Below are 24,934 nucleotides of genomic sequence, written 5' to 3' on the forward strand. Positions count from 1 at the left end.
GATCTAAATTTGGAAAGTATTGCTTTACAACATAGAAAGCAATAAAAACTAAAATGTCAAAACCGAATTTTGTTTTTCTATTCCGAAGCAGTGACTGAAATATTTTTGGAATCGTATATATACATACAGTTATCAGTTACTTTTTTTTAATGGATCACATATTTCCCAGATAATCTGGGCTTCCTCAAGGACAAAGATTTACGCGAAAAATAAATAATCTAAAACTTACAATATTATAAACTCTAAAACTACAAAGCAATTCCTAAATATATCAATCAACGTCACAATAGAGAAATCAGCAAAAGCTCACTTCACGCATAATTGAGAGGTAATACAGATCCTAAATTAAAGCATTCAAAAAACTATCTGGGCAGCACCGGGCACTACAGCTAGTCATTAATAACATTATAGAAAGCCAAACTGGATTAATTTTTATTGGAAGAGAGAGAATAGATATTAGTTGGCATTTTTTAAATATACAAAGAAAGTCTCCAAAAAACAGAAAACAAAACCCCATGGTACTACAGCCCTTGAAGGGCCTTGGCCTACCAAGCGACCGCTGCTCAGCCAGAAGGCCTGTAGATTACGAGGTGTCACGTGGTCAGCACGACGAATCCTCTCGGCCGTTATTCTTGGCTTTCGAGACCGGGGCCGCTATCTCACCGTCAGATAGCTCCTCAATTCTAATCACGTAGGCTGAGTGGACCTCGAACCAGCCCTCAGGTCCAGGTGAAAGCCCCTGACCTGACCGGGAATCGAACCCGGGGCCTCCGGGTAAGAGGCAGGGACACAACCCCTACACCATGGGGCCGGCAAATAAAGTCTCCGATGTTTTTTTCTTTTGCTAGGGGCTTTACGTCGCGCCGACACAGATAGGTCTTATGGCGACGATGGGATAGGAAAGGCCTAGGAGTTGGAAGGAAGCGGCCGTGGCCTTAATTAAGGCACAGCACCAGCATTTGCCTGGTGTGAAAATGGGAAACCACGGAGAACCATTTTCAGGGCTGCCGATAGTGGGATTCGAACCTACTATCTAGTACGCGCACGGCCAACTCGCCCGGTAGTCTCCGACCAGGAGCATTGGACGTATAACGGTACGTCCTGAACTGTTGAGTAAATTCGTTGACCACGCCAATATTTTGCTACGCCCATGCGGCGAACTTCCGAACTACGACTTACACCACTTCTTCGGTTTACCAAGAACTGAATAAAGAACTATTCATAAGGATATTCGTGTTGTTTTTGGAGTGTATTATCTTACGTTCCACATTTTATGGGACGCACTGTATATTGACAGCGCTGTGCTCGGTGCTCGGTGTTGAGAACAATCTGGGTTAATTGACTAGTTTAGTGTTGGACCTCGTATCTTAGTGAGAGGGGGGTTGGCTGCCACTTTGAGAGGTGCCGGGACGGGATATACAGCCTTATGATGATGTCCGGGAGGAGTCGGGCCATTTCCAGTGATGTCACACCGTGGCTGGAGATGGGCGTCGAGCTCACCGGAAGTTGATCTCGTTTCCGGTCCGCGCGGTGGCTTGAGACCGATCCACCCAACCTGAGAAGTTACAAGTCGATAGAAACAGCCTTGACTCACTTCCAAACTCTTGAGTGGCTACATCATTGCGTTCCATTCTTTGCCTTAACGATACGTCAGTCTTTTATAATACCATTGATGATTTATACGTCAATAATAATGTTATTTGTTTACGTCCCACTAACTACTCTTTTTTTTTTTTTTTTGCTAGGGGCTTTGCGTCGCACCGACACAGACAAGTCTTATGGCGACGATGGGATAGGAAAGGCCTAGGAGTTGGAAGGAATCGGCCGTGGCCTTAATTAAAGTACAGCCCCAGCATTTGCCTGGTGTGAAAATGGGAAACCACGGAAAACCATCTTCAGAGCTGCCGATAGTGGGATTCGAACCTACTATCTCCCGGATTCAAGCTCACAGCCGCACGCCTCTACGCGCACGGCCAACTCGCCCGGTAACTACTCTTTTACGGTTTTCGGAGACGCCGAAGTGCCGGAATTTAGTCCCGCAGGAGTTCTTTTACGTGCCAGTAAATCTACTGACACGAGGCTGACGTATTTGAGCACCTTCAAATACCACCGGACTGAGCCAGGATCGAAACTGCCAAGCTGGGGTCAGAAGGCCAGTGCCTTAATTGGCTGAGCCACTCAGCCCGGCTATTTATGCGTCAAAACACGAGAGAAAATATTTACGGTGGAGCAGTAGGAAGGAAACGGACGTGACCTCCATTAAGGTACAGCCCCAACATTCGCCTGGAGTGAAAATGAGGAACCACGGAAAACCATATTCAGGGTTGCCGACAGTGGGGTTCGAACCCACTGTCTTGCGGATGCAAGCTCACAGCTGCGCACCCCTAACAAGAATTGGGTGTCTTACGTCCTGACATCCTGCAGCGTGACCTTTTAAAGTAGAAACTTGAAGGTCTACAGAGTTTTCGAACAAAACCTAAACTGAAGACAGGCAAGACGTGAACCGAAGAAAGGAAGGAAGCTCACCGAAGAATGATGCGCAACTACCGGGCGAGTGTTAAAGCTCAAGACAGAAAACTGTTGAAGTAGCATGGTCCATAAATGGCCAAAACGAAATAATAATAATAATAATAATTAGGAAAATCATAGGAGCAAGATACACCCAAGAAGGTTACAGGTTACAATCAACCAAAACAACTGTAAAGTTCAAAAAACATCGAAACTGACATAAGGAAAAAACGAATTAAATTTTTCGGCCATCTGACTATAGATTACCAGAAAATCGATTGACAAAAATGATAGGCCCCTAATAGATTTGTAACCTCGCTTAAGAACTCAACTCCCTGCCTAAACGAACTTCAAAAGGAGCTCAAAAATGCAAACATAAGTTCAACAGACGTCCTAGAAAGAGACATCTTCAGACACAAAGTAAACAACTGGGAAGTTTTTTCTTTTTTTTTTTTTTGCTAGTTGCTTTACGTCGCACCGACACAGATAGGTCTTATGGCGACGATGTGACAGGAAAGGCCTAGGAGTGGTAAGGAAGTGGCCGTGGCCTTAAGGCATAGCCCCAGCATTTGCCTGGTGTGAAAATGGGAAACCACAGAAAACCATCTTCAGGGTTGCCGAAAGTGGGGTTCGAACCCACTATCTCCCGGATGCGAGCTCACAGCTGCGCGCTTCCAACCGCACGGCCAACTCGCCCGGTAAACTGGGAAGTTACATCAGAGCAACCACAACAAAATCAGTACAGATCAGTGTGTTCGGCAGAACTTAAACAAGCATTCTCGAAATGAATGAAGACCTATTGGAAAAACAAGAAAAACCCACTGAGGAAATGATTGGGTTATTTTCTTAACGTCTTCCAATATTGGGAGAATTCGCTGCTGCTGCTACTACTACTTTTTGCTAGGGGCTTTACGTCGCACCGACACAGATAGGTCTTATGGCGATGATGGCATAGGAAAGGCCTAGGAGTTGGAAGGAAGCGGCCGTGGCCTTGATTAAGGTACAGCCCCAGCATTTGCCTGGTGTGAAAATGGGAAACCATGGAAAACCATCCTCAGGGCTGCCGATAGTGGGATTCGAACCTACTATCTCCCGGATGCAAGCTCACAGCCGCGCGCCTCTACGCGCACGGCCAACTCGCCCGGTACTACTACTACTACTACTACTACTAATAATAATAATAATAATAATAATAAGAGCCGCTCAGAGGTTGACAGATGTTGGAAGAGTAAATTGTGATAAACTCTTGGGATAAAGGGGAGCTGAATAAAAACCGATGTATCTTTCCCGTTCTTATAAGTAAGCTGTAGGCCTATACATCCCCTTTGAACACCAAGAAAACTTTTGAAACAGACATGAATCGAACTCGAGCCAATCCGACGGGGAGCCTTAATGTATTACCTTCATATAAAAGACTGAACTACCGGGCGAGTTGGCCGTGCTCGTAGAGGCGCGCGACTGTGAGCTTGCATCCGGGAGATAGTAGGTTCGAATCCCAATATCGGCAGCCCTGAAAATGGTTTTCCGTGGTTTCCCATTTTCACACCAGGCAAATGTTGGGGCTGTACCTTAATTAAGGCCACGGCCGCTTCCTTCCAACTCATAGGCCTTTCCTATCCCATCGTCGCCATAAGACCCATCTGTGTCGGTGTGACGTAAAGCCCCTAGCAAAAAAAAAAGAAAAAAAGAAAAAAAGACTGAACTGATTTGAAAATTCGTATGAAGCCAATGCCCTGGTGGGAAATAAAATAATGGGTTTTAACGTAATCTTGGAGGATAATTATTGCTTTAAAACTTTCTACTTATTTCACAGTTTTTTATTATCTTTATGCCACGCCCATTCGTTAATATACTTGCTCTTCCTCGTGGAGAGATGGAATACCTCTCTCTTTTTTTAAAGTCTGACAATGCACAGTTCGACCAGAAACTTGACTATGTTTTTAATATGTATTCCTCTAACTCATCCCATTCAACAACCAAGCGCGCACATAGAAAATGAACACAAGAGCTTTATAAATTACAGCAAGCAGACAGACGGAAGGGTAGATGAGGGAATGGAAGAAGAGGAGGAGGAAGTTCTATTTAAAATGTTCAGTTGTATTTTTGCATTTCCTTCCTTCCGTCTGTCGTCACGTTAGATTGTCGTCGCGGTGTTACCAGAGGGCCGTGATTGCTTCATGTCCATCAGTGCGTGAGTCAATTGTCACGAGTTCACGTGTATTGTGTCTCCGGCCAATCATGGCCCCTTATAATATCTCTCTACGTCACTCTGTACTCTCCACACAATAATATGGCTGTATGTTCTTCTACCTCACAGGATAATGAGAATATGGATGGCCTTCGTATTGATTTCTCGCTACGCACATCATGCTCATTGCTTGGGCATTTTTTCTTTTCATTGTTAATCTTTCAGCCTTTGGAATATCTCTTCGATGGTCTACCAGTAATCCGGAGGTATGGTGCAGAAATTCAGTTTGGTTAACTAGTAAATAGACGCGGAAGTAGGGAGGGGATAAGGGGATCTTTAGCACACCCCTCCTTGTTTAATTTAGAATTCTGCAAAGTTGTGTTTGTTTAATGAAATAATACCTAACAATTTTGTTCCTGCATTACGTAAGCTGTATCACTAAGGTACGCTAGGGATGAATAATAGTATAGTGGCTATAGGATACTAAGTATTGAACTCAAACTCGTCCTAGCAGTGGGCGGAGGACTGGCAACAATAGGATGCATGTTGGCAGCGACCACCGAATCCAGGATTTCACAAGTTACGACAAACTTGTGGGTGCAGTGTGTTAACATTGTTACTTCACAAGTAATTCTTGAAATATTAACTAAAAGTACACTATTTTCTATGCAATGAATGGCAAACGTAAATTTTCTAGTGTTTCAGTTTGATCGTTCTTTGAAAAGTCAAAAAAAAAAAAAAGTAGAAAATAAAACACCGACATTTAGTAGATAAAGGCTTCTTCTGTTGGCGTTGACATGATTACTATTGTTAACAAAGTGACGCCTTTAGAAGAATTTATTCCCAGTCATTTTTCTAAGTTTTCAGTAGACGGAAATTATTAAATGAACAGAGATGTATCATGCAGATTGCACACAGCAACAAGTGCTGAATTAAAAGCGAAAATATCACTATGGAGAGATAATTGGATAACGTCTCATATAGAAGAAAGTAGAAGGCCAAAAGGCTATATATGTTAGCTCTATGCAAAGGAGATTTCTTTCCCAATATTGAACTATTGCTACAAATGTTTGTCACACTGCCAGTCACAACAGACTCTACAGAGAGAAATTTCTCGGCACTATGTACGCGCTAAAAACCTACAAGTGCAATGGGAGAGAACCAGCTTAATGGCCTTGCACATTTATAACTGGCCAAACGTTGATTGATGTAAACTGCTAATACGTAATCGTACATAGTATACTTGATGTACAGGTACTACTGTAAATACTATGTACTATAATTATGTAATTACATCAATATCAAATGCCCTTAACTAGCGTTTACTACTCTGTAACAACTTCCTTCAAATAAACTTGGAAAATTTAATCACTAAGGAAGTAAAATGTCCCCAATTACTCGTTTCTTGTTTTGTGGTATTTTTTTAAGTCAGCCCCTCCCTGTAGAGAATCCTGCATCCGCCTTACTAGTAAGCTGTTAACAGCGGCGATTCCTGGTTTAAGGACAAAGCAGTAACAATAAGAACCCTTTGTAAAACAAACTGCAAGGTTAAGATGAAGTCATTTGCTTTTTTTTTTGTTGTTGTTGTTGTTTTACGTCGCACGGCGACGATGGGATAGGAAAGGGCTAGGAGTGGGAAGGAAGCGGTCGTTGCCTTAATTAAGGTACAGCCCCAGCATTTGCCTGGTGTGAAAATGGGAAACCACGGAAAGCCATTTTCAGGGCTGCCGACAGTGGGGTTCGAATCTACCATCTCCGGAATACTGGATACTGGCCGCACTTAAGCGACTGCAGTTATCGAGCTCGGTATGAAGTCATTTGTAGCCTGGAATGGTCAGTTAAAGAAATACCGTTTGGTTAATAGTCTTATTGGTTAATGGTGACGATTGACATTTAAGTGGGTTTTAACGTAGGCTTACGTTTTCGACAATGGGTACAAGGAAGGAAAAAAATGTTAAGACTTTTAGTGTTTGGGCAGAACGCGTATATTGCCGAGAGTATTTAATTTAAGATTATGTTTAATGTCTCAATTGAGAGATAAAAAAGGAGGCTATACGTTGCAAAAAAAAAAATCAAGATCAAAGGCATAAAATAACGAGACTCGCCAATCATGGTTTCCACCGTAAGACATGCTCAATCAGATTAACCCATAGCCCGAGTGACAAAAATGCGTATGTATTCTATGCAATCAAAAGTGTACCAAGTATCATCTAACGATGTGCCACAAACGAACAAAATCTTTTAGTGAATACACTAAGAATTAATGCCCCTTCGGACGATCTTTTCCCTTTGTATTTTCATAAAGTAGTAGTAGTAATAGTAGCGAATTATCCCAATATTGGAAGACGTTAAGTAAATAATCCAATCATTTCTTTTTTTGAGTAATGCGTTAGAAAGAGAATTAATTATTTTCACATGTGATAACTAAATACTGCTTTGCCTACTTCCTGTAGTGGTGGAAATACTGTAGGCCAAAATAAAAGCTTGTTTAGGAATACAGCATAAACAGTGAAACGACAAACGAACTATACGATTGTATTGTGTAAATATAATATACTCAGCCAGATACATTGCTGTGGCTTTGCTTGCGTCTTGACTCCGCATATCGCCATCTAGTCTTTATAGCACAAACTATTAGAAGTCAGCTGCTCACTGAAGATGAAGATGATGATGATGATGATGATGATGATGATGATGATGATTGTTGTTTAAAGGGGCGTAATACGAAGACTTGCGACGTCTTCCCTTTTAGAATACCGGACGAGTTGGCCGTGCGGTTACAGGCGCGTGACTGTGAGCTTGCATCCGGGAGATAGTGGGTTCGAACCCCACTCTCGGCAGCCCTAAAGATGGTTTTTCGTGGTTTCCCATTTTCACGCCAGGCAAATGCTGGGGCTGTACCTTAATTAAGGCCACGGCCGTTTCCTTCCCACTACTAGGCCTTTCCTATCCCATCGTCGCCATAAGACCTATCTGTGTCCGTGCGACGTAAAGCAAATAGCAAAATAAAAATATACAGAAAACAAACTAAAAGAGAGTCAATAGAATACAAAGTAGTTAACAATAATTTTTTTTTTTCTATTTGCTTTATGTCGCACCGACACAGATAGGTCTTATGGTGACGATGGGATAGGAAAGGCCTAGTAGTGAGAAGGAAACGGCCGTGGCCTTAATTAAGGTACAGCCCCAGCATTTGCCTGGTGTGAAAATGGGAAACCACGGAGAACCATCTTCAGGGCTGCCGACCGTGGGATTCGAACCCACTATCTCCCGATTACTGGTTACTGGCCGCACTTAAGCGACTGCAGCTATCGAACTCGGTAAAATCAAAATTAAAATCAGATATAAAACAGGCCGCTATCCCTCATAAAACGGATGACGAGGCCTGCTGACTGCTCTCTGTTCTTTCCGCGCTCATGCTGTTAGCTTAAGGAGCGAGGCTATCTCATTGCTCACCTCTCCGTGGAGTTATTACGAAACGCTGTATATTGATCTGTGTTGGTGGTTATCCTCAGATTATGAGAATCCTCTCCATATCGTCCGTTCTTGTTTGCAAGGTGGAGTGCCGTATTGGTTTGTGTCGTCATAACACCGGACTGACCTCTTTCATATTGTTCTTGAACCACGACGTACAATGCTTTATTTTTTCAAACCCACCCACCAATAAGTCAGATGACTTTTTCTGTCTTCCTTTATGCCCTTCTTTCTATTCTTTCGTAGAGCTGGGTGACTTTTTTAATAATGGCAGGAGTTGTTGGTGTCTCTATAAAGAAGAGTGTGTCGTAGTGGGGTCGGGGGTGGGGTGGTGGAGTAGGTCCACGTTACAGACCAGGCCAGCAAGCCTTTTGGAATCGTTTAACCGTGATTCCTTTCTCTGGTCTTTTGTTACTGGGGTCCAGGATATCCTTACTTACCATCATCCCCATCTCCAATATCGATCCGGCTTTTCTTCCTTCTGTTTGTCTTTTTTGTCCTCTAGGTTTTCATGTTTATCATGACAACAAGTGACTGAGGATTTCTTGTCTACGAAATACAAGATAATAATAATAATAATAATAATAATAATAATAATAATAATAATAATAATAATAATAATAATAATAATAATAATGTTAACATTGATGCTTTCACGGTCCGTACTTGTAGATATGATTTGGGCTTATGCCATGTCAAGAAAACGAGGTAAAACTCTCTATGTTTCTTAGAGAACTCCCTCATTATTCTAGAAGTCTTCCCTGAGAACAGTCGAGATTTTCTCCTGAAAACGCGATGGTTAAGGAAAGGATTGTAATTTTTAGGAATAAATAAGAAATATATTCTAATACTTCATTAGGACAATTATTATTATATAAATAATTTTGCCAGTGGTTTACTGTCTGTTAGGTCATCAGCCCAGAGGCTGGTTGGATCCTCAAATAGCCCCACCAAAGGCTGTGCAGTTATAGGGAAACTGCAGAAACCTATGGCAGAGCCCAAATGAGGCATACTAGGCAAGATGAAGAGTGAGGTAGTTTGCCATTGCTTTCCTCACTGGACCAGAAGGTGCCACTGAAGCACGACTGATCCTATGAGCAACACCTTTCATAACACTCGACACTAGTCGTGCTCCAGATGTAATTACTCAGCACCACCCATTCCCCAGCAGCTTCCATATTGTTACAGCCATGAATGAGACTGGGAATTCGGTGGAAGCTACACTTTGCTCTGGCCTGTGCCAAGAGACGGATACAAAAATACTGCATCCATCAAGAAATGGCAACAGGCGGAGTGGTTTACTATCCTATAAAATTTGGAGGTTTCCGGCCACATAGAGAAGGGATAGCATTCGATCGGAAAGTCAGAGGCCGTGGCTTTAATCAACGTATAGACCCAGTAGTGGGGTTTGAAAATTTGAAGGCGCGGAGAACCATCTTCAGTACTGCCGACGATGGGATTCGAACCAGCATTGCCATAGGCCTACGTCCTGATTTGGCGGGGCATGTCCTTATTTCCTCTTCGGATGTAGGTAGAAGACAAAAAAGCTGCCTTTGTAAAATTAACATCACTTGTATTATACGTTAGTCGTCTCCTCCAACAGTGTAGCATTTCGTAATTATGAATTACAGTATAGTTGAAGATTGATTGTGATAGACGCTGTCATCGCCCACTTGTACCTTTGAGAGATCCTAATCTGTCACAAATTGTGTCTGAGTTCAGAATTCGTGGAGTAAAATCGGACGTTTTAATCTGTAGGTTCAAAGAAGACTACAGAAGAAATTCAAAGTCCTGATTTTTGTGAGCAGGAAATTGATAAAAAAAGAGAGCCTTTTTTTTTAAAATATGAAACTCCACGGTCGGAGAAAAGTATTTATTTTCGATTACCCTACAGTTTTCGAGATTTAAAATAATCATATATACCATAAAGGCTCTCTCTCAACTGTAAAGTGTATAAATGCTTGTATCACTATTCCGTAAGAGTAAATTTAAGTATCCTATAGGTATGCTAAAAATGTGCCCCTCTTCGGCATTTCTTAAATGAGGCAAACCTGATTCGAACCACCATCTCCCGAACTATGCAACCAACTGACTAGGAATAATAATAATAATAATAATAATAATAATAATAATAATAATAATAATAATAATAATAATACTATGTGATGAAATGTATCCGAACACCCGTCTGATCACGTTAACTAGAGCCTAGATGTTATTACGGCTGCCGCTGCTGTTGCAATAGGCGAATGGATTTGTTTCAGTACCAATAAAAACCTATGAACTATAAATAAATTTGTTTTATAAATCCTCTCCCCATCAGACAAATTACCCCTAAACTAAAAAAAAAGAAACGATAAAGAATTTCGACTGAAAAATTTCACCAGTTTATTTCAGGCCTACTTGGCTTGTGACGTGAGGGGTTATGACGACGCTCTGCGCCACTCACTTGTCATTGTATAACACAGTTAAAGAAATCCACGTGGGAGGGACCGTGGCAAAGCTTTTCTTATGTCCAAGATGGATGACCAGGATTTACGCCCTTTTATCTCCTTTTTCTCTGTTTTTATCTCTTCTTCTTTTCTGAAGGAAGAAAAAAATATGAAAATATGTCTGAGACCACGTCGTCCATACGTCTCTCAAGCTAACACCAATATTAAACTTCCCTCAGCTGGCTGGGTAGTGTGGTGCGATTTTTACTGTCCAAGCAAGCCGGCGTTCAGGGCATAAACCGAGAGAAGGCATTAGAGCCCGGTGGGGGGTGTCCGTTGGTCGCTTAGCAATCTGGGGGCGACCCTATGCAGATTGGCACCCACGTTCTGAGTGGTAACTGCTGTTCTTCCACCCCCACCCCCCGCACCCTTCCACCCCAAATGGACACTTAAATTGCCTTCTTTCTCTCACCCTTCCTCTTTTTCTCTTTCTTCTTCGTCTTCTTTCAGATGTTGAAAGTCACATGCATGAAACACATCCTTACACTTCAGGCTTTATAAATTTATGTTTTATAACATCACCACCCCTCTCTTAAGCACCACAAGACACTAGCCACCCTTCTCCTCTCTTGCATATGTGGAATGGTTAATAATAAGTCCAGTTAGAAAAGAAAAGAAGGGGGAAGAGACATGAAAATATATGTTCTTCCACCAACACAGCATGCCAATGAAATATCCGTGCCACATATATACACGTACATCAAAAATTGTTTTCACTTTTTATTTCCAAACCTCATTTTCTCTCCCCTTCCTTCAAAAAAGAATACATTTACATGATCCCCCTTCCATATCGGGGGAAGAATATTAACGATAGATTCACACTTAACACATGTTGCGGTTTACATGTTGATAAATGGTAAAAATTATATATGGAATAAACGTCCCTTCTCTTTTATATCTGTAATGAAGGATACTGATGGTACAACTGCTGAAGATACAGTATATCTTTTAACCTTAGTTAAGCTTGTTTGACGTGATAGTGCTTGTATCTAAGAAATTATTATCAAAGTCAGTTTCTAAATTGGGTATCTTCCAATCAATCGTGAGTGACTTTGAGCCCTTAATCATCATTATTAAAATGTGACACTATGATTTATGTTGAGGGATAGGCCTACATATTTGTTTATTAAAGAATTTTTATGGTACATGGTAAAGGAGAATTGTGAAACATACGGTTTGATCGCAACAGAATATGTACATGTGGACTGGAAGTACGGAAGTACTAGACATAAACCTATTGATGAGTTAACGGTGAATAATTAATGAATGTAGTGTTTATTATTGACGAAAGAAATAGCACGAAAAGAACTTCATTTATACCATCCACTAACCAATTCACTTGTTAGACCTAGAAATTGTTTTAAAAATAATTTTAGAACAATGTCTTCAAAATAGAACACTGGGCTTCATAGTGTTCTTCTTCATGGTCTTCATAAGGACACACAATCTGACAGCTATGTAAAATTAGTGGCTGATCAGACTATGCATAGGCTACTGAGCTATCATAGGAAACTAGTGCAAATACATTGAAAAGATGTTTTGGTTTATACTTTTAGCTTGAATTTCTAAACAATATTGTGAATTCCTATCCGTTAATATCATCTAGCTCAGTTAGTCGATTGTTTGGCGTGATAATAATTTCTTAGATACAAATACTATCAAATTCAGTTTCTAAATTGGTTATCTTTCAATCAATTGTGAGTGACTTTGAGCCCTTCCTTCCTTCCATAGAAACACGTCCGAGGAAGGTAACTGTAAGGAAGAAAGTCCATTTCTCACGACGTGTTACGTCTGTGACAGCGAGAGACCAATATCGGTTATCGAGTTTGTGTCCGGTCTGTCAGTCGTTGAGGAAATTAGCGTGGGGTACCACAGGGGTTATGGTTAGGTCCGTGATAGCAGTTGTAAATAAGGAAGCTCGTATTTCTAACGCGTATTTGTGAAATATCCACAGCTATCACTGTGTAATTATGTATGACTGTGAATGTGTTATCGTAACTAATTTACTTATTTAATTTATTTATTTACTCGTGTCTACTTATTTCACTGTTGCTTACTTGTGTCCAGTCTACGTTCTTTCCTTTATATGTTGAGTACTGTATCTCTCAAACTCTCTTATTCGTAATTAAACTGAAAAAGTTCACCTCAGCCTTGCTTTTACTTGTATTAACGATCGCTGTTAAAGAATACGGCTTGAACGCACACCAGTTATAGGATGTACTAATAAGGCAATAAAATTCAAAAATTGAAAAACTTAGATTAAGAAAAATCTCCCTAGTGAATTACAGTTTATCACTATAATCTTCTGTTGTTATTGTCAAGGAAATCTTACAGAGAATTAGATTTCATTCACGATTTAACAAGAGATTAGGGTAATGAGGGAGGTTCATTATTGAACAAAGCAAGGAAAACCTTAGTAGACGAAATTTTCTTCCGAAAATGTGGAGCAAAATTAAAGAATTTCACCTTGTTTTCTTGGCACGGCAAAAGCCTACATTATTATGACTACATTCTAGATGGATCATTTTTAAGAGCCATTAGAAGGTATATATATTTTTTAAATTTTTTAATGGGTTATGGGCTGTAATATTCTCTGAGTATATCTAGTTTGAAGAACGGTACAAACTACGATGCAGTTAAATGAAAAATGTCAGAGAGATGTTAAACTTACGGCGAGAAATATACGAAATGAGAATTCTATTTCTAACACCAAAATAATAATTTCAGACTCATGAAGAGGAAAATATCCAAGGGAATTGCGTATAAATGAACGCAGAGTCTTTGAGACCTGTGTTCCAGTTAGAAAGCCAAGTCTAGAATGTACGTTTACAGGTATATTATTTCAGCTACCAGCGTGTCATAATGGAGAGTAAATCAAAGTCTTTCATGATGAGCTATTCAGTCTGTGCCGTGAACTATGCCATTGAGTTTGAAGGAGAGAGAGGTAACTATGACAGGAATCCGCAAGGCTAACATGGGCTTTAAAGAAAGAAAAAGAGTATATAGGTCTTGTCCATTGGCCGGCGGCCATCTTACAGGGAAAATCCACCTCGTTACAGAACTCTCTCCAACAAAGCAAAAGAGAAGGATAAAATGGAGAGAAAAAGAGGAAGAGCGGCGCAGGCGTCACGACGGTAAGAAGAGCGTCGGCGACCGGACGCGAGTGAGAGCGCAGAGGAAGTAAAGCTGTAATCCCCCCCCCCAATCCATTATCTAGAGCTCGTACTCTTTGCAGGTCTATGGGCAGCCAGTGACCGCACACAGAATGGACACTGCAGCAGGTTGACAAGTACTTGTGGTCTTATTGTTTCTGCCATTGATATTTAAGGGGGTGGAGTAGCACAGGGACTTATCTACTGGCTATCCACAAACAAGACGAGACTATTATAATGGGGTCGCTGACATTTGGAGTTTGATCTACGTAAAAAATAAAGACAGATACATAACCGAGGTTTGTGTTGTATTAAGACGAACACAAACTCCCAATCCCTAAACTGGAGGAAGTAATTGAACATGGTTAAAAATGCATGGTCCGGCCACGAATCGAACCCAGGACCTTCTAAATCGAAGGATGGTACGTGACCATTCAGTCAAGGAACGGAACATTTTATATTTCTAAAATTTTCTACATTCCTTAAACAACGCAAAATTGACAATCTAATGAAGTGATAATCGTTCGAGCTGTCACTCACCACATTCAATGCAGGCATCTCTTGTAAGAAAAGCATTGATCATTTTTTAAGAATATTATTTGTACATATTGCCTCAATAGAACTCACTGTACTAATTTGGCTAATAGGAATTGTCGACTAGCCAGCTCTTTCGTGATGTAGAAGGAGTAACATAACTTCTAGGGGTTCTAATAGGCCACACCCCTAGTGTTTATGCAAACCTCACAGCAGAAGTGTTGTGCAGTATAGTTGTCAATTGCTTTGGTACGCTTGCATTCTAACCTGGTAGTGCCTAAACGTCCGGGCTCTACCCACTATGTTAAAGAAAAGATTACAAAATACCGGCATGTACAATTTGTGGCTATGGTAGAGCTAATTAAGATTCAATTTTGGCATGACTTTTTCAGTACAATGAATATAGTTTGATCTCTTACATTAATAAATAATACGAAACAGAAATCTGAAACAATTCCCACGCCCCCAATAGAATACCCAACACTTCGATGTTAGCCAGATTTAACTTCTTGTTTGATGTACAGAATGGTAGGATTTTAAATTATGTTCTCTTCACTATCCACTGTCCACCTAATTAGAAACGAATAGGTGGATCGATAATAATCCCCTGCCTTGTTTCGGTATTGTAGGCTAGAATGTCATCAAGTCGTATTGATCCCTTTTCAGCAACACAGACGCATTTCTCAACAAGTTTCCAACATTTATTTTTTAGAGCTGCAACCATTTTAGGTCGTACAACATGATTGCCGTTATTTAGCAGGGGTATTCCACGGTCACATTACCCCATTATGTGTCCAAGCGTTTCTATCTCTCCAGGCAACCATGTCAGCACCGCATATCGACTTTACGCCTTCCGAAGATAGCTCTAACTGCGACAACAGTCGAATTGTTTTAAAAAATAATTTTGTGTTTAATGGGATGATTTGTTGCACGATAAGTTACGACTTTTCTGTATGGTCTACAGTGTTTTGCACTACATAGAGTACCTGAACGCGCAGGAATATCTCAACAAATTAGCAAATAATAAATAGGTAAGAACACAGTCACCATATCATTCTGGTTCCCATGAAATTAAGACGAGCTGCTTCAATATTCAGACCGTTCAACAATGGCCGCTATTTGTTCTGAGGTCGCAGCTAACTGATGAATAATTTGCAGCAGATGAGGGGGTTGGCAAACACGGCGGGCCTTTCCGCTATCAAACTTTCACAAGACTGGAGAAGATGGTCTTCACTATGTCAATTATAGGATGTTAAGGATCTAAATTTCCATCTGATCTTGTATTTCTTTGACGTATTTTCATTCTTCGAAATGCGGGAAACGTTTTGAACCATTATTACAATTTTAGCCCAGGGACCTATTTATATTATCTCTGTGAAAATGAAAACTATGCTCATATGGAATTTATTATTTCAGTAGAAAGAGTTACATATCTTCCCTTCTTCAATGTGTTTCTTCTTTATTTGTTTGCTTTCTACCAGAGATCCTTCGGCCTTTTACATTTTTCCCCATACATACTCCCCACCCTTTCCAAGTCTGAGTGTATTTTTTGAAATAAACGGAGGTTGTGATGCCACCATCCTCGGTACCCGTCCTATCAGTCTTTTGTTGATCTTGACTGATATTTAGAGTCTGGCAGTAATGTGTTAGAATGTAAACGTACTGACGCGGTAATAAGTATAGTCTACACTACACAACGGTTATGATTTGGGTATTGCATGAAGTTTAGGGGCACGGCCCATCAGAACCCCCCAGGATTCATGTTACTCTTGCTACATAACGAAAGGACGGGCTAGACGACACTTCCTAATAACCAGATTAGTTTGCATTCTGACCTATTACTGCATAAATATCCTGAGTCTACTGATATTCCTTCGAATGTTTCGTTGAAATCCTTGCTTGTCCAAAGATGGAATGTGAATCCATCTCCGGGAAACTTTTTTGGGGCGTATAATTCTCTTTAAGAAATGTACTTTCCTTTTCTCTATCTCTGAAATTCTCATTCTGGTGAAGGTTTCTTCTGAGTACAGGCACTCCGGCTTGTCTACTGTATGACAGTGTGTGTAATTGACATGTTGGGAGAGCTATTATTATTATTATTATTATTATTATTATTATTATTATTATTACTATTATTATTATTATTATTATTATTATTATTATTATTATTATTATTATTATTTGCACAGTGGAGCCTATTTCCGTGCTAAGTCAACTGAATAAGTGTACTTTGCCTCATAAAACCTGAAAATATTGGGGAACTGATTGTTTGCACTAACGTTCTGTGTAGGAAAAAGCTAATGTTATCGTGTTTCTCTATGTTGCAGAACCCAGCAATTACGTGTGTTCAACCTGCAAGCAGCGTCTTCATTCTGCGTGGCGGTTGGTACAACACGTCCAGAACACGCATGGCATCAAAATCTACGTGGAGTCATCGCCATCGGCGTCGTCTACCGGTTCAGCGTCGTCTACGTCTCCATGCGCCGCCAGTTCCATGATCGGGAAAGGTGGTGGCAGCCATAGCAACAATGCCAACGCGAACAACAACAATAATAACAATAACAACCATTCATCGTCATCCTCATCGTCATGTTCCGGCTCTTCGACTGCGTCGGGATGTTCTAGTACGTCGTCGGGAAACGGACACGGAGGCGCCGCCACTTCAGCAGGGACCCCTTTACCACTACCCCCTCCCGGCGTCTCGACACGAATGTCCCTGCATCACCACCAACCTCCCCCTTCCTCGCCCCTAGTGGATTCGCACCACGCAGCACTCCACAACAGCAACCCTTTTGGGGTTGGCGGTCTCCTGAGAATGCCTTTGGGAGACCGTTCGCATCACCCCCAATACCCAGCGCCCACCTCTATGGCAGCTCCCCTTTCCAATCACCTCAGCAGCCACCATCACGGAAACGGACCTACAGCTACACTCTTCGCGAGACCCTCTAGTCACCATGATCACCACTTCAGGATGGAGCAGCTTGTCTCAGAGCAGTTTCGTTTGAATCCTCATCATGGATTGGGTCTGGCCGCTGCTGCAGCCGTCGCAGCTGCTGCTGCTGGAGTTCCTCCTCACCACCCTCCGTTTGGTCCTCCTACTTCCGATCGAGTCCCTAGTTCAGCGATCCCCACCTCTACAACACCTCGCTCCTCCGTCCCCCCGCCGCCACCTCTCGCTCTATCTCTGGAACCTCAACTAGACTTCTATTCACAGAGGCTCAGACAACTCGCTGGAACCACTAGTCCCGGAGCTGCTAATGGCACATCCTCTCCCTCTCCTAGGAAACAGATCCTAACGCCACCTTTTACTAGCCCTAATAGCAGCCATCATCCACCAACAAGCACCACTACAACTCCGATAATGCACAACAATAACAACAACAATAGCACTGCTAATAACAACAATACGACAGGCAGTACTCAGCATAGCAGTCCCAATTCCCACAACAGCCATCGGCCAGAATCTCTGTCCTCGCCAGAGAAGCAGTCTCCACTTTCGGACCCAGTCAACTCGACATCAGCACCAGTTACAACCACACCGCGGTCTGCATCCACCCCTCCAAACAGTATGAAAACATCAGAATTCTCTCGCAATCCGCTGTCATTGTCTGTGCAAAGGGACGAAGGAGGAGAACGAATCCGTTCTTGTGAGTTCTGCGGGAAGAAGTTTCGGTTCCAGAGTAACCTCATCGTTCACCGCAGAACCCACACTGGGGAGAAGCCCTACAAATGTGCAGTTTGCAATCATGCATGCTCCCAGAGTTCCAAGCTAAAGAGGCATATGAAGATCCACCGGCGAGCACTTCGGGGAAACGGGGCAGCCGGTGGCGAAGGGGGAACACCCAGCGCCAACAATGGGGGCAGTACCAATTCGACACCGGACAATGTATCTCATACGGGTTCAGTGGAAACGCTGGATGAAGATGGTGACGATGAGGATGACGATGATGATGATGACGAGGAAGAAGAGGAGGAAGAGGAGGAAATGGAACTCGAAGAAGAGGAAGGTGATGATGACGATGATGATGATTTGGGAGGAGACGCTCCAGAAGATCTTACTACCAAATCTACTTCCTCGACACCGCCAAATAATGTGTCTGGAGAAGCTAATAAAGCTCCAAACACGCCACGACCTACTCCAACAGCTACACCTTTGGAGAAAATAGCTACTTCGGGTTCTCTTGTCGGAGAGTTGATGGATAAATTTGGGCTAAGCAACATCCAACAGTACAATGAGGCTTATAAGCAAGCCTTGCAGGAGTCTGTGGTAGGATCGCATCATCTCCACATCAAGGATGAATTACACCGATCTCCTATCATAGCAGACAACAACAACGGAGGCAAAGCAACACCTCCAGTGTTGAGTAAAAATAGTCTAGAAAATGGCATTATGGAGAAATCTGCAGCGGCAATGAGATTTCGAGAAGAATTTGCCAAGAACATCATAGCTGCTGGTCAACCGCCACTAGATTTGATTGGCGCACCTCATGGGTTATTCGGAGCTGGTACAGCCTTCGATAACCCTTTTGATGCGGCTAACAAACGGCTAAAATTAGATCTTGAAAATCATCATCATCACCATCAACATCATGCAAGTTTGAATGCTCGTACTCCAGGTCCTGATAGGGACAGTTTGTACGCTGGCCTCTGGCTTCCTGCTATGGCTGCCGCTCACCACAGAGATAATTTATTTGGAGGCGACACAACGGCAGCAATGGATCTCTTGACGAATAGACAATCCAAGAACAATGAAAATGCTTTATTGAAAGCTACGGGAAACGGTGGTGGTGCTAAGGCGGGACCCAGTGCTTCTTCATTGGCGGCAGCTGCCGCTGCAGCAGCGCTAAACCTTGGCTTACCGACACCGGGGGTCCAACAAACGATAAAGAAAGACAGTAGACGTAACGATACCTGTGAATATTGCGGCAAAGTCTTTAAAAACTGCAGTAACCTTACAGTTCATAGGAGATCTCACACGGGTGAGAAACCATACAAATGTGAATTGTGTTCCTATGCATGCGCACAAAGTTCCAAGTTAACTAGACATATGAAAACACACGGGAGGATTGGCAAGGACGTGTATAGATGTCGATTTTGTGAAATGCCTTTTTCGGTACCGTCAACGCTAGAAAAACACATGCGCAAATGTGTTGTGAATCAGAATAACAAAGCAGGAGGTGGACATTTGCTTCCCGCTCTCATCAGTGGGGAAGATACCGGAGATTCTTCAGCGTCAGCCTCTAAGGACACCACATGACTCTTTCCTTGGGGAGGGTTCCGCCATCTTCCTCTGCAAAGCATTTACTGAAACTTCGCCCACCAAAGCCTCCAATTTTACTCCAGAAATTCAAACCCCCATCTCACCCTCGCATCCCCTATGGAGTTTCAATATTATCAGGCGGTTAAAAATCCTTCCCCATGGGGTCATAGAAACATAGACAGTGACTGCAATAGACAATATTTCTTGTGAACAAGTATCCACTCTGGAAGAAAGGTTTATCTTGCCGAGACATTATTGGACGAACAGCAATGTGCAACAATGAACTCAGTTACAAGAATAACTCTTGCTTAAGGAGGAAAATGGAGAACTTTATTTTAATGTAAGACTCCTCGAGTTTCCATCCTTCGGGCTGACGTGAAAAATTTTCGTGTGAGGTGCAAAGTATCACTATTATTATATATTATATTTTGTATGTATTTCGCGTTGATGGATATGGACGTCAAAATGAAAGAAAACGATATGAAACACATACATTCTGTTCTTCAAAAAGAACATTCTCATCTATAACAATGTAACTGATACCAAAGCAATGTTAATGTCATTACCTAAAGAGGGTAGAACGTACAAGCGAGGTGTTAATTGCATCTCCTTGTCCTATATTCTACGGAAAATGTTATTTGGATTTTGCCGAGTGGCATTTTTTGTTTGTTTTTTTAGAAACCTATATTTCTCTTTTTAAGTTTTGTGTATATGTATAGAGACAATTGGTGAAATATCTTTCTTGATGTGGAAGTTCTTATCATCATATCCTGCTATGTCCCCTTAAACTGTTATTTATCATCTCAGTTATTTTTCCTATTAATTTCCTAAGTTGTTTAAATAAGAGTCTAACTTAAATAATAACAATATTAATATCATCTATTCCTCTTAATTTAAAATAAAGACTGAAAGAGAGAGAGTAACTTATTATTTAAAAAAATATTTATCATTAACAGAATATTTCTTGTGTGTGATTTCTTTGAAAAACAAATATACACTAAAAACGGCTCAATCAGTCTGAATGTCGTTTTCGATTTGTTGAAATTAACAGAGAATGCCTGGAGAAGCATGTTCACGAGTGATATACTGTAGATCTTTAACACTTTATTTGCTATAATGATTGAAAGGGCAAATCATATAAAAATAGTTATTGAGAGAATGCGTTTGTTCCGTTCGTATTATTACAGTAATTACTACTATGATTATATTATTATTATTTAAAAACGAAGTGTTCCTATCAAACTGTATTTTATGTGAATACAGTTCAAATGAAGAGTAAATGAGAAGAAAAACAAGTTTTTCACGATAACATGGAGTATCCTAACTTGTGTGTATCAATGTAGTCCTTTTTTTTCTTATATGGAAAACAGAAATGATGTCAAATAGAAATCTTTTTTATTAATTTCAAACGTTTTCTCCTAGGAACTAATAAACATGTTTTTCTATTTTTCTCAATTTTATTAATGAAAAACTACACCGACATTCCGAAAATCAGCATTTCAGGGGCATATATTTTTACTAATATGTACCTGTATTGAAACAAGACTGGACGTATTTAAACTAGTACCAACTTTAATTTAATATGTATGATCAATTGATACATTTCTTTTTTTAATGATTTAAATACTTTTGTGTTTTAAAAGAAAAGACAATAGTATAAGAATTTTTAGTGGCTGATAATCTGCTTTGTGTGAAATCTCCTTTTTTAACCTAGAAAATTAATCTAAATCTTTATAATCTCATTTTTGTACCAAGTTTGCTTAGTGAAAATAATGTTTGTTTTCGTCCAAGCTCTGAAAGAATACTAATCTTATATCTCTGTTCTGTGTACCTATCATTGCGCTACTAAACATTTATGTATTTATATCAGTGAAAAGCCCTCCGCCCTCACCCTCCCTTTTCTGGAATGTAAATTAACTTAATAATAGAATCCTATTGAACATGCTACAAAACCACAGGTGACTGGTAAAAACCCCACATTATTTCAAACAAAAGTATTGATAACTTGATGTAATCGTAAATTGTATTTGTAAGACCAAAAAAGTTGAAGACGTTATAACCTTCTTTCTCAAACTCCATTTTCCCTAAATAAATACTTCCTCTTTAAAGAAAATAGAACTTTAGATTTACATGTTATAAGAATGTGTGGCTTATTGTTGTTTCAAAAAAATGAAACTATCTTTTGTTTTTGTTATATATTAAAAACAAAAAATATTACAAAAATTACTTCTGTGTGTGTTTTAATCTTTGGACATATTTGTTAAAAAAAAGCATATCCTACGGCAAACATTTTTTAAAGGTTAGAAGAAGGGAGTAGCAGTCAAGATATTGATAATAAAATGTATAGGGAGGATTAGCAGTGATCGTGAACAGTTAGCGTACAGTTTGTATATTCCATAAACCTGGTTCATTTTGTGTACCAGATCTGAAACGTTGTAATGAACTTAACCTATAAATGTACAAAAATGATTTTAAAAAACTACTTAGATATGATTGTATAGAAAGATTTCTTCCATTAGACATCAAAACAGGAATATAATGGGATATTAAAATGTAGTTTGTTCTTACCCATATCGTTCTTCGTATACACATCACATAGATATGAACGGAATCCTAAAACAAACAAAAAAGAGATGATACAATTGCGCTACCCGATAATGACAGGGTATATAATATATATAAATGATAAGGTGGATTATAAATAGTGTCTGTCATGTTCAATAATAATTATAAACCTACATTTTGTTACATAAAAATAAAGAAGTAAATTAGAATAACTTGTCACAGAGAAAATATTACATAAAAACAGATGAAATTGTTCCAGGGTAAAATATTGTGAATGGAGAAAAAAATTACTATATATATTATATGGCGAAGTACAGTTTAAACTGAACCTCGGAAGTATTACCGGTTGCGTGTCGGTGACAAAATAAATAAAGTTAATATTTATATCGATAAACTTCCTCCTCCCCAAGTGTAGATTAGAGAAAGAGAGAATAAATGATCACATTTAACAGCATATAAATAGTTATGACACAAGATATGCTCCTACCTAAAACATGTGTTCCTCAATAAATATCGTCAATTCTTTTCCAACCACTGTAATTAATATAATTTAAGTTGCCTAATTTCTAAACCAACTGTTTCCCCCAGCCTTCATAAGTTTCAAGTTGAAGTAATTCAAGAGTTTTGCAATAAAAGAAAGATTGAATTTGCAAATTGAAGTGGACCATACGGTGAATTTTACACCTTTAATTTTTAGGTTTAATTTTCGCACTATTTTAGAAATACAGGGTCTGTCTTATAAACCCAGACCGAGCCCAAGGTGTTTGTACTCTGCGTTACAACGGCTGCCTCCACCCAAGTTACGTCGCGCACAGCCGCTTTGCTTTAAGCGTGTATAACTGTCTCACCATGTTAACAGCTGAGATTCAGACTGGCGACTGATGCTTGCAAGGTCGAAAACGAACACGTTCCTTGCAAAGTCAAGAACTATGCGCGTGCCTCCCGTACAGCTTCTTAGTTTTTTTAAATAAAAGATGCTGGTAGTGTCATCCTTCATAATGAAGGACTTCATAAACACCGTTCGGATTTTCCGCACGCACATAGCGAGAGTTATGACTGTTCATACGACCATTAAGATGAAACCGGGCCTCATCCGAAAAGAACACAAGCTGTGGGTCGAATAAACGATCATTCAATGATGCAAGATACCACTCACAACATCTCACTTGTGGCTGGATCAGCAGGTTTTAAACAATGGGCCCATGTAAACCTGTACGGTTTGATATGCAACAGCTTTGTTGCTCTGTGTGCAGAAGAAACCCCTACTTGTGCTAATTTTCTGAGTGATTTATTCGGTGACCGTTCAAGATTCGCACCAATGTCATCTAGCTTTCCCTCTGTTAAAACTGTTCATGTGTGCGCGAGTTTTTTATTGAGCAGTACTTTCAAATTTATTTACAATTACATGAGTGTGTGCTCGTGAAAGTGGCATTTCACCAGGAAATTGCTGAACAAATGTATCGCGTACCCGTCGAGTCGACTCCTACTTAAAATAACATTTACATACGAAAATACAGTGTTGCAATGATAACTGTCTCACCACGTTAACAGCTGAGATTCAGACTGGCGACTGATGCTTGCAAGGTCGAACACGAACACGCTCCTTGGAAAGTCAAGAACTATGCGCGCGCCTCCCTTACAGCTGCTTAGGTCTCAGAGTAGAAACGCATTTGGACGGTCTGGATTTTGTAAGAAAGACCCTGTACATATCAAAGAGATTTATGAAGAAAAAATAGATCTCTACTTTATACCCTTGGAATAGAAACTTGTAATCAAACCCTCGCAAAAAAAAATCAAACGCTGAATATTTCATTTCTTTAATATTCCTTCCTCTGGTTGTTTGTTTAGATCTATTATTACCTATATCATTACACAATAACAATCCTTATTTATTTGTACATTAATGTACCAAAATATGAAGAAAAGCGTAGAATACGTGTATTTATGATCATTGTGAAGAAATGTTTGTTTTTATTAAAAAACCTTCTATCAATAGAGAAGATTGTACACATGAATGAAAAAACAAAATTGTGTGTGTGTTTAATTTTATATTTTGAACCCTATAACTTTCCAAATCAGAAAACATCCCAATTGAAAATTACAACAATGAAAACTTACAACAGATTGGCTTTAGACTAATCCTTCAGATATAACCCATTTTCTTTTTGTTGATAGAAGTACAGATACCTAACAACTGGTCAACTATTCAAGGGATGCTCTTCCTCTGTATTGTAGCTTACTTTGCATCATACACGCCATTTAAAATCATCTTCAAAATTCTCTTCTATTGTAATTTTTACCATATTTCCCACTCTAGGGTTACCTCAAAACATACCTAACCTATCCCAACGCAAAATTCTCCCTAATTGTCAAAGCCAACCTTTAAAATAGGTGTTTTTTGCATTAATTTTGAAGAGTCACATAACTTGGTTTATCTCAAAGAGAGCAGAAGAGGCTATGAAATTTGGTACGTCACGACGGAAAGGAAGACTTTCTTCAATGTGTTGGCTAACATCGTAGCATTAGACAAGGTAAGTTTGAAGAGATTCTTCAGGTGGTATTTGAAGCTCGGTGTTGCAACAACATTTCCACTGTAATATTTTTTATATGAGAATCTTATAGAAATAACAAGAAACTCTAATATCGATAAATACAGGACTGCATTCCTATGTAGAAGTGAAATACATACGGCAATTAAAGCACATTACCCGGTATAACGACAGTAATTCTTACTTCACTTTAAGGGGAGTCTTGATTGAAA

At 40.1% G+C, this 24,934-nt stretch overlaps 1 protein-coding gene across 2 annotated transcripts in view; it reads left to right on the plus strand.

Annotated features, from left to right (window-relative positions):
* Cph (Chronophage) overlaps positions 1-19,605 on the plus strand; it is a 287,928-nt gene extending 268,323 nt beyond the window's left edge. For both annotated transcript variants that reach the window (XM_067155781.2, XM_067155782.2), the window contains exon 3: positions 16,676-19,605. In XM_067155781.2, the coding sequence (XP_067011882.2) occupies positions 16,676-19,605 (2,930 nt within the window). The remainder of the gene's footprint in view (positions 1-16,675) is intronic.
* Positions 19,606-24,934: the final 5,329 nt, after the last annotated feature.

Source organism: Anabrus simplex, chromosome 11 (genome assembly GCF_040414725.1).
Source record: "Anabrus simplex isolate iqAnaSimp1 chromosome 11, ASM4041472v1, whole genome shotgun sequence".
NCBI lineage: Eukaryota > Metazoa > Arthropoda > Insecta > Orthoptera > Tettigoniidae > Anabrus > Anabrus simplex.